The sequence below is a fragment of the Oryza sativa genome, chromosome 5, assembly GCF_034140825.1.
Source record: "Oryza sativa Japonica Group chromosome 5, ASM3414082v1".
NCBI lineage: Eukaryota > Viridiplantae > Streptophyta > Magnoliopsida > Poales > Poaceae > Oryza > Oryza sativa.
The window spans coordinates 22,227,397-22,239,121 of record NC_089039.1 but is presented as its reverse complement, the minus strand read 5'-3'; the positions used below and the strand labels follow the sequence as shown (position 1 = coordinate 22,239,121).

General features: G+C 40.7%; 1 protein-coding gene across 1 annotated transcript; it reads right to left on the bottom strand.

Annotated features, from left to right (window-relative positions):
• Positions 1–1,813: 1,813 nt before the first annotated feature.
• Positions 1,814–3,146, bottom strand: LOC4338958 (uncharacterized). Its single transcript, XM_015783405.3, has 2 exons — positions 2,489–3,146; positions 1,814–2,406 (listed from the first exon to the last, which is right to left on the bottom strand). Exons 1-2 carry the CDS (start codon positions 3,068–3,070, stop codon positions 2,335–2,337), a joined length of 654 nt encoding a protein of 217 aa, XP_015638891.2. The 5' UTR covers positions 3,071–3,146; the 3' UTR covers positions 1,814–2,334.
• Between the last annotated feature and the right edge of the window lie 8,579 nt (positions 3,147–11,725).

Below are 11,725 nucleotides of genomic sequence, written 5' to 3'. Positions count from 1 at the left end.
GGGGCCTGGATGGCGTACGAAAGGGACGCGGCGGATCAGCAGAAGTCGTTATCATTCTCGTGAGGCGTACAGCCGCGCGGCGCCGCCGGATGACGAGGAGGCGGCGGATGGGGCTCCCTGTTTTGGGCCGTAACGCCGCGGCGGTGTTGTGTTTCGTGGGCGCGCGCGGGTGCACGGCGGGACGGGCCGGCATGTGCTCCTGCTTGCCACAAGGCCCAGTCAGCAGGGTGAAAACAGTGAAAGTGTGGAACTTGGTTCGGAACTTCCGATATGACACCGTGTTGTACTGACCCAACAATTTCTTTTTTTTGGGGTACGGACATTGGATACGGACATAGATGTCCGGATTTGACGTGTCAAGATTCAGTTCGGGAAGAGACAAAAACGACCATGGTTACTAGCTAGCCTGTTGGGTTTAGTCCCACATCGGTAATTGATGATAGGGGAGCACGATTTAAAAGGTGGGGGCGATCCCCACCCATCAGACTAGTCTTTTGATTTGTGTAAGCCCAGGACTTAAAGTTGTGGCTCCGGTTGGGTCTGTGCTGGAGCAGGCTGCAACAAGTGGTATCATGGTGGGGAGGTTTGGAACCCGGAATAATTTCTATGGGTTACATGTGGTATCATGGTGGGGAGTTTTGGAACCCGGAATAATTTCTATGGGTTACATGTGGTATCATGGTGGGGAGGTTTGGAACCCGGAACAATTTTTATGGGTCACATGGTGGGGAGGCTAGATAACAAGTCTTCGGGGTCACATGGGTTGATGTTGATGTGTGACGTTGGGTTTAGTCCCACATCGGTAATTGATGATGGAGGAGCACGATGACTAGTCTTTTTGGGTTGTATAGGCCTAGGACCTAAAGTTGTGGCTCCGGTTGGGCCTGTGGTGGAGCAGGCCCAATATGACCTAGGTGGTCCACGGTTGGTGTGCCGGGCGGACCTAAAGTTGTGGCTTCGGTTGGGCTTGTGGTGGAGCAGGCCCAATATAACCTGGGTGGTCTACGGTTGGTGGGCCGGGCTGCGCACTCTTACATAGCCAAACAATATTTCCTCCGTTACAAAAGAACTAATTCCTAACTAGTGATGAAATTGGTTCCTTTTAAACGGAGGGAATACGGAAGTCTACATGTAACACTATCTATTTGCATTGGGAGATTTACTAGTAGTGGTAAAGCCAACAACATCATCGAGCTCAGGCAATCAAAAGCATTTACTAACATTGACTACTAGGCATTGGAGTCCAGGTGACTCCTAATCAGCTGGCTCCATTTAAAGCATGTGTTTGGTTAGAAGAACATGATTACATGATCGGTCGGGACGAACCCATTTTATAGAGTTTAGCATGTGTTTGGTTAGAAGAACATGATTACATGATCGGTCGGGACGAACCCATTTTATAGAGTTTGGTTTGAGAATAGTTAGGATGAAATAATCTATAAAAAAGAATATTTCCTTTAAATCCGGATCAGCTTCTTTATCTTTCTCATTGATATACATACCACCCTCCCATTTCTTTTAAAAAATATGATCATTCTATCTCTTGCGCCAAATAAATAGATGAAACCTTCTTATTAAAAAATAGAGATTTGCTCTAATCCAGCAAAAAATATCTTGAGATACCGGTACCTCATGAAACCAAGTCGTTTTCAATCGTTGGATCTAACAATGCCTATCCAACGATCACAACTCATCCAAATTGTTAGATCCAACGATCGAAAAACGATTTGGTATTGTGACGTACCTATACCTGTTGGACCGGAGCAAATCTCTAAAAAAAAATAAGGATAGGGTTAAACCATCACAACTCATCTCCAAATCAAACTCAGGCTAAAATAACTTGGAAGGAGAAGGGGGAAGAAAGAGAAGGATATTGTCCATTGGTTACCAGACAGTTAAGTAAACTATATCAACCGCTATAATTTTACGACGTGTAAAGTTATTACATGTAACATATCATTACTGTCCAAATTGCCTGTCATATCCCTGTCTACTTTAAACCAAACCAAATGATTGGAGTCTACCGCTGCCTTCCGCTGATCTGAGTCTCATGATTTACACACACTTGTTTCTTATCAGTTTCCTCCTTGAAGCAGACCTGAACAATATGGGCAAGAAAGATGAGACACAGGGCCGCAAACTTGTCCAACTCCACGTTGGGCGCCGCGAACACGGTGGTCTGCATCAGGCCAACCCAGATCAATCCCATGACACCGAGGTAAACGTTCCTGCGAGTCCTGTACCGTCCGCTCTCCCTTGCCACCAGCACATGTTCATGTTTGGCTTCCTCACCGATGCTTTCAACGGATACACCTTCGTCTATGCCCAAGCCGATCAAGTCCATCCACTTCTCCTCTGCTTGCGCGTCGTCGAACGACCCAACTTACAGTACAGCCTCTCCATTATCTGCAGAAAAGCAACCACGGACGAACGTGTCATGTGTTAACTCCCCGGCCATGTGTTAATTGCAAGAAACGGCCGCTCTCACCTCATCGTCGGCGGCGCCGTCGAGGTCGAGCACCCTCAGGCTGTCCTGTGCCGTCGCGTCGAGCGCTGCGTTCTCCGCGAGCCAGAGCAGGTTCTCGGAGCAGTCGTCGAGGAAGCTGGCGATGCGGACCTTCAGAACCTGGATCTCGGCGACCCGTGCGAGCGCCTCCTGCACCCGCCAGTTCTCGCGGCCGCGTGGCGACGATGTCTCGGACGATCCGGCTCGTGCGCGGATGGGGGAACGCCTCGGTAGCCTACCCGGTGATGGCCGCCTGCGCGTCGTCGTCGTCGACGGCAAGAGCGCCGCATGCACGGTCTGAACAGCGACCATCTGTTTTTTCCACTGAACTCTCGCCTTTTGCAGCTGGCAGTTGGTCGTGCAAACTGGAGATATATACGGGGAGTATTGGGCTCGCGTCGCGTCAATTTGCGTCGTCAACGCCAGCGACTCGCACGGCTCGGCCAAATCCTTATTACCTTTCAACTGTGTAGCCGCTGTTTCGGGCCGCGCCGCCATCCTGACTCGCCACCATCGACATCCGGCGGCGGCGGCACGCCGCACTGCCCGGTATCTCCGCAACATGGCGAAAACGGGGGGCGACCGCCGGCTGAATCGAAGGCCTCATATGGCCGAATAAAACAGTGGACTGATTTCGATGGGCCGCAACTGCAGGCCGGCAACTTTTGCAACGCATGTTGGGCCTTCATTTTATGATTCCACAATGTTTTCGAAACATCTAGGTAAAAGTCCAATTATTATCCCTCAACTATATGGTCTAATTTCATTCGCGTCGCTCGCCTCCAAAACCAGGTGTGGAGCGTCCCCCAATTTACAAAATCAGTGCAAATTAACGTGGTGCCTATATGGTTTGTTGACTTAGTCTTCGTCCGACATGACGCATACATGGCACTAGAAACAAAAAATAAAAAAAACTTGATGGGACCCACATGCTAGCATGTATGGTATCGTGTTGTCGTTGTAACTGAAGTAGGTAGGGGTTGACGAACGTCGATCTCGTCGTGTGGTGGAACTCGAGCATCAGCCCTAACACGAGACAGTCAAGGACGTCGAGAAACCAACTAGCTAATGGTGGTGCAGAGATGAACACGTTGCTGAGGGAGTGTGGCTTGGAGATAAGGATGCATATGACGGGGATGAGACCGGTGATGAAGGCATTCTTCATCATCGTGCTGATGATCTCGTTGTAGATGGCCACAAGAGAGATGTCCCATGATGGGGTAGTACGGCTTGATGTTGGTCGCAACCCATACGGCGGCACTGCCGAGCACGGGGATGTCGCTACATAAGCGACCATGGTGGGAAGAAAGGCGGCTAGCGCTGATCGTTGGAGCTAGGCGTTGGTCCTGACTAGTACTCTTGTACCACTACTACCCGCCCTCTAGAACCGCGTAGGTGCAGCCCAACCCATCCAACGAGCGGACTTACTTACACTTCCATCCTTAGTCTCATGTAAAAGGATAAACCAAAGAGTTATATTGTTGGATGGATAAACTCTTATAAGTTGATTTCACCCTTACTAAATTAGCAATGTGGTATTAAACATGTGCATACAATTTTCATGGGCTACACAAGTCAATCCTAATTGGGCCAGTAGTCACATGCTGCCACCGCCATGGTGCTCTGCCGCATCAACCTTCAAAAGAAGCTTCTCCTCCTTCGGGCCTTTTCCTTGTCCTCTTCACACACAACCCTCTCTTCCCTCCTCCCCCACCACCGCCTAACGATCATGATGATTCCTCTCGCTCCCCCTCCTCTCCTGCCACCCCAAAACCCAGTGAGGGAAACAATTCAACCACTCTCTTTTAGGACATCCACAAGCTGCTCTGGTCCACCCCCTCACAGTTGTCGTCGCTCTTGATCTCGATAGATCTACTACTTCGCATTAACAACAACATCAATCGACGGCACCCGTCACCAAATTGAGTCCTTTTGCCAATCCCTCTCCATGAGGGGCACTACTCTTGGCTCCTCTCCCAACAGCGATACCCCTCCTTGCATGACCTACCCCCAACTGCTAGGCCAGTCCGATCCATGGACGGAGAGACAAGGTTGAGAACATGTGACAATGCAATCGTGGCTGTCGCGCTGTGGCCGGTCGACAATGAAATCAAGGGGTGCAAACGATGCGCTCACGCACAACCTAAATGGTGGAGGGAGAAGGCCACGCAAGTGGCACATCCGGCGACGGCTACATCGTTTGGATGGAGCAATAAGCACAGTGACATTGTCCTGCATACGGTCGTCCTCGTCAACAATGCCCACAGGGAGAGAAGAGAGAGGAGAGGTTAAAGTGAGAGGCAGGAGCAGATCTACATACAAGTACAATCCATATGATACATAGGACACATTTTAGCACAAAAATAAAGCATTATACTTATGATTGATAGGTTCAGGACATCCGATAATTTTCATTGTAGATTTTCCCTGGAGAGAGGGGGAGGGAGGAAGAAGGTGAACCGACCGCCACTTACATGTGGGTCCCTATGTATTTTTATTTTCTTTTTACTAACTATGATGCCACATCAACCCAAACTACTCTAAATATTGTCGAGAGATTTGATTTGCATTGGTTTTGATAGTTGAAGGATGTTTTATACCCAGTTTTATAGTTGATGGGCATAAATGAAAGTTGACTCAAACAGCCAAACTTGTGAGACGTAAAGTGGATTTTTTTTCCGAACATGTATGAGCATCCAGCCATGGGCTGAATTAAGTCCAACAAACTCTACCTTCTCGGCCAGGTAAACTCAAGAGAGAACATGAGTTTTCAGGAGCTCATCAAATATCTTCTTACATGACGAACGAATCTTCCACATCGTTTTTTCTTCGGTGGCTGGCTTTCTAACCAAATAAGATGCATCTCTCGTTTCTGCCATAAGCAGCACCAGATGCCTTCCTTGAGCAAATGCTCTCGCATCAAGGTCGCAATATTCAACCGCATCAACCGCCAGCAATGCTGATGACCAACCTCCCTAAGATTCTCCCTACTTTGTTCTTTCTCCCAACAAGGAGAGAAATTGAATGGTTTTGTCATACAAAACTGCCAGCAAAAGTCACTTTTTTGAACAAAACAAATGACATGAGGGGAATCCTCTTCCAGGCCAAGCTCTTGTGTCAGCATTTGGTGTACTTTCTTCCTGGCAATGGAGTTGCAATGCATCCAAAATGCTCGTTTGGTTCTTTGTGAGGTCATGTGATGGAGGCATCAGAACGCCTGGGCAAAGAACGATTAATTTATGCAATGGTATCCCTTCATTTCCCCAAAGAGCAACTCCTTGCTGTTGTATCTATTGCCAAAAGAGGTGAGGAACTGTAGAGCTGCATATCGCACTCTCACTATTGGGCATCCCTGCTCACTACACAGTGTACAGTAGAAGTATCCGTTGTTATTTAGTGCAACAAAATGATACAAACAGGCATAAAAATTATCACTCTTATATTTATATGCAGAGAGGGCAATGAAAAAATGAGATCAAATTTATAACCAGCTACAATACAACCCTAATAAACCATGTGAGAAAGAGAGATGAGCCATGTATTGATGATGTATTACCTCCGTCTCATAATATAAGAAATTTTAGAGTTAAACATAATTATTAAGAAAGTATATATAATTAAATGGTGGAAGATTTTGATTGGTTGAGAAATGAAGGTAGGTAGGGAAATTGAATGGTGGAAGGTTGTGGTTGTTGAGAATAGAATGTTGATTTAGATGTTATTATATTATAGGATAAATTATAAAGGCTAAAATTTGTTATATTTTAGGACATGTGAGGTAGTATATATTCATAATTAATAAAGTATTAGGTTGGTTATAGATAATGTAGCATTTTTGAAGCTAGCACTTAGCTACATTGTTAAACTTGCTCTTAAAAAATGCATTGATGTAGGAACCACCTTTCAACGTGTCAATGGTCAATAATAAACATATAAAGAGACCCAATAATTGCAGGTGTACTACCATTTCATAGCTCAACATAATCAAGTAAACAAGTTCAAATACAAAAAGGCCATAGTGACAAGCTAACAAGAGTAGGGTCCAGTTGAAAATAGAAAAAAAAAAGAAAAGACCAGTGAGACCATGACTACTGACCAGAGGAAATAGGATATTCACCACTTCAAACATCCAACTCAACTTTGATTCTGGTGAATGAGGAAAGACGTGAAAGAGCTTGCTCAACTCTTGCAAGATGGAGATCGAAATAATGGTTTTAGAAAATTGGAGACCATTAGAAATAACAAGATCCAATTTGCAGTCCACATGTCAATATATCATCAGACGCAGAGAAATAAGGGAAGAAGAGAAAATTGACAGGATGTTCCCTTTCCATGGATACGCGCTGCCATCTACTATTAACAAACTGAAAATTTTAGCGCACTGGTAAAGTCCCCAGTTGTGGGCGACCTACTCGGGCTTGTACTTAGGTTTCACACAAACTCGTTGGCCGATTTTTTTTTAAAAAAAACTTATGTTCTTTTATCCAGCAAATTTTAAGTAAAAGTAATATTTAAAATTACAAAGAGGCAATTTCCTACAAATTAGATACTCCTTTTCATCTTCGTGCGACATTTTTGGCTGCAACTTCCATACATTTGCTCAACTATTATCCATCGTTGGTATTATATGGTAGCACAAGTTGGAAAAAATATCTAATGATGCGAAAGTTCTTTTTGACGACGATCTGAATATTTAATGTACGCTAGAGAGATGAGATTCGGCAGTGCTTTGCTTAGGTCTACTACATGACATCTTAATCATATGACTTGTCGTTAATTGTTGGTGTCATGACTTCTTAGTTGTACGCTGGCCTTGTCATTGGCTGGCAACACAAGTACATCGAGAGCCGTACCAATTTACTTAGTCTGAAGGGCGACATCAACTGAAGATTGGATCTTCTGTGCCACCCAGTAGCATGGAGATTTTTTTTAGAGGACTGAAATTTGATCACCGTTGCTAGCACTAACAATAGACCATTATCATCTATTGTGATCAGGTTAAGCCGTTAAAGAACATTTTTTAACAACTATTAGGGCCCCTTTGAGAAAACGTAGGAATAGAAAAAACAATGGATTTTGATAGGAATGCAAGTGTAAAACAGAGGATTTTAAAACGCAGGAAAAACACAGGAATGACCGTTTGATTAAACTGGAATTGGATGAGAGGGATAGACTCAAATGAAAGTTACCAAGAGGTTGATCTTGCTAAATTTCCTCCAAAATTTCTATAGGATTGTCCATTCCATAGGAATTTCAAAGGATTGGATATGATTCAATCCTTTGTTTCAAAGGGCTTTATAGGAAAATTTCCTATAGGATTGAAATCCTCCAAAATTACTATGTTTTTCCTCCAATTCAAAGGGGCTCTTAGGAGGAAGCTACCCATCGGACGTCCGATGCCAAAAAAATCGGACGGTCAAATGTTGCAGTTGACCAACAAGTGAAACAAAAAATCAGCAACTGAAACGTTTAAATATTTTATGAAACATGGTGAAGATACCCGTTGAAACATGTCGCTGTCACGTATGAAACAACTAGTATTAACGGATTGAAACATATGTTTTTCTTTTATCAAAATAATCATGCGATATCTTGTTGTAAAGATTTAATTAAAACAAATACAATGATGTCTCGGATCATAGATTGGATAATTAATTTGAGAGAAAAATTATTTTGAAGCTTGCTAAAATACATGCATGTGTGCATGGATGAGGTGGAGAGAGAGTAGTAGCAGGTAGTTTCAGGAATTTTGTGAAACACACTGAAGGCGTACATTGAAACATATCACTGTTACGTATGAAACATTTAGTTTTAACAGTTTGAAACACATGTTTTTCTTTTGACATAATATGATCATATGATATCTTGTTGTAAAGATTTAATTACAACGAATACAACGGTGTGATCGGTTCGTAGATCGGATAAGTAATTTAGAAGAAAAAATATTTAAAGAGAGGAGAAAAGAATAAAAAGAAACAGCTAGTCATACCTGTTACGGTGACAGGGTTCTTCCGATCCATCATGCTGTCGATTTGCAGCATTCCAGTGGGGTAGATGAGACGTCCGATATTTCCATTTCGTCGGACGTGCGATATAAAGCATTTTCCCAACTATTAGCTAACAACATTTTCTTACTCAAATAAGCATAGCTATTTTTCGAGAATATACAAATTCTACCAAGAAAGTTAAATCCAAGCACATTTGAAATGAGGTGAGTGCTAGGTGTTTAGCTCAACTGTCGCCTTGAAGACCCAGACAGAAAACGTGCAAGCCTAGGGTTGAATTAGTCAGTTTTGGTTAGACGTAATACATTTTCAAAATTTTCATCCAATTTCTAAAAGATTTAATTAGAGTTTTGGAGTCAAGCCTAGGGCTTAAACCTTAGTTTTTCTAGGTGTTAGGAAACCGACTCTAAAATCAACATCGATACCCAAATTATGAAGTACTTCCTCCGTACTTATAAAGGAAATTGTTTAGGACAATGCTTAAGTCAAACCTTGGGAATATAAATCATGAATAACTCTCAAATTGTTGAGTTTGAAAATGTAAAAATTATATGAATAGATTTGTCTTAAAAAATACTTTCATAAAAGTATACATATATCACTTTTTAATAAATATTTTTATAGAAACAAGAAGTTAAAGTTATGTTTTGGAGACCGTGTCGCTGTCCAAAACGACTTCCTTTACGAGTACGGAGGGAGTATGCCATAGAAGACCTTGAAGTGATGAAGACAACAAATCATGATATTTGTCAGCGATGTTTAGTCAAAACCTACTTCCTCCGTCCCATAAAAAATCAACATAGGACTGGATATGATATTTTCTAGTACATCGAATCTGGACATAGTGTCACATTCCTAGATTCGTTTATTTGAACGGAGGGAGAACATCCTTGAAACACAGATTATGAAAACACTCCTTTCTAATCCAACATAGCTACAGTATATCAAGGTATCCACTATCATCGACCAACTAGGCTGCCGACCAGTTGTTGCAGTCGTCGTGCAGTTACAACCGGTGGTACCACTGTATTTCAGAGAGAGCCTATGACATATTCGACTAACTTTATCCAAACACATAGAACAACTCCAAATCCTACACTATAATTGACTTTGTATATGCATTCCATATACAAATTCTAACACCATGACTGCCTTGTAATGTTTAGAGTTAATTTTGATTTTTCTATGGTAGTTTATTTATTGGTTGTTTAGTAATCCCTCCGTCCAAAATATAACAATTTTAGCATTTAGAATTTATCCCAAAATATAACAACTTCTCCACCAATATTTGTTTACCAACCAATTACAACTCTCCACCATTCACTTTTTTCACTTACCTCCACTTCTCAACCAATTACAATCTCTCCATATCTAACTCTACTCACTTTCTTAATAGCTGTGTCCAACTCTAAAACTTTTTATATTCTAGAACGAGGGTAGTACATAGTTAAGAACACACACACACACACACACACACACACACACACACACACACACACACACACACACACACACACACACACACACACACACACACACACACACACACACACACACACACACATATATATATATATATATATATATATATATATATATATATATATAAGTTTTACCCTAAAATATATTTTTATCGTTAATAAGCGTTACGTTTATAGTCAGCCATATATGAAACAATGTAATAAAGAAAAAAAAAAGAAAATCCAGCTTGAAAGTTGTAAGAGCGAGTCAATAGTCCAGGGTTATGGAATGAGTTTTGTCAATAGTCTACATTTAATACTTCTAATTAGTGTGTCCAACATCCGATGTGATATGGATTAAAAATTTTTAGTCCCATCCAAACAGACTCTAACACCGCATATTGTGCAAAAGATGGTAGGCAATTTTTGAGCTATGGCTTAACCAAAGACGTGTGCCTATTACGTATGAGACGAAAAATAATTTTAGGGTGTAATTTTTCACTTTTACTACTTATTTGCGGTTCAAAGTCAAATGTGATGAAAAGAAAAAAAAACGTAACAAATACTGTCGGCGATTAGTAGCAATGATCCAATGACTCTAGTTTTGCCAATGACGGAGACAAAAAAAAATTCAGATGGAAATACACCATACAAGATTAATCTATTAACTTATTAAAGGTATAGAAAAATGAGCCTCTATGTTCGCTCTCACGGTCTAGAAATTCTCATATTAATTGGAGAAAAAGAAAAACAGAGTCCATATAAAAATACAATTAGGAAATAGCGAAATTTGGAATTAAAAATAAGGAATATTAGAAGTAGAGTATAGACTCCATATAGGAATTTAAAACTAACTAAAATTCGGAATACACATAATAAAATTAAAAGTAGTGTTTAGAGTCCGTATAAAAATATAATTTACAAATAACTAAAATTCAAAATTAAAAAACATGGGAAGACGAATCTAAAGTCAATATAGGAATACAATTTAGAAGTAACTGAAATTAAAAATTAAAAATTAAAGAATATTGAAAGATGAGTTTAGAGTCCACATAGAAATACAATTAGAAATAATAAAAAATCAGAATTAAAAATGAAAAATATTGGAAGAAGAGCCTAGAGACTAGAGTCTATATAGAAATATAATTTACAGATAACGAAAACTCGAAATTAAAAATAATATTGAAAGAGGAGTCTAGAGTCCATATAGAAATATAATTTACAAATAACTAAAATTTGATATTAAAAATAATCAATAACTAACACCTATATAAAATACAATACGAATATTACGCATTAGTAGTTTCGTAAAGTTAGTACAAAATTTAAAATTATGTTATCATTTTAATATATTTGAATAATACATTGAGAAACCATATATACTATTATATGAGAGAAAATATAATGATGCTAGCCGCGCAATCATGCTAGTTAATATAAAAGTGAAGGTTTATACAGAAAAATGTAAAACAAAAATAGAATCAGTGTGTTGGGCGGAAAGTCAGCTATTTAGAATTCAATCAACTATAGTATATAAATATCAAATACGCACGTTGTATATTGAATTAAAATAAGAGAGAGATTTTGAGTTAAAATTGTGAGTGTATAGAGATTGAACACGAGACCTCAGGTTAAAACTACACATCTCTAATAATTGTATTATCACGGTAATCTCGAGTATATTAAGTTCTTCTGCGTAAGCTTTTGGATACTCTCTTGTAGACGTGTGCGACGAATAAAAGAGAAGAAAGAGA

What these genes read in the sequence shown, in the direction of transcription:
- LOC4338958 (XM_015783405.3), bottom strand. Translation starts at nt 3,070, where the DNA reads ATGTTGCGGAGATACCGGGCAGTGCGGCGTGCCGCCGCCGCCGGATGT. An exon ending in ACGGCGCCGCCGACGATGAG is followed by an intron (nt 2,407 to 2,488) that starts GTGAGAGCGGCC and finishes GCTTTTCTGCAG; the next exon opens with ATAATGGAGAGGCTGTACTG.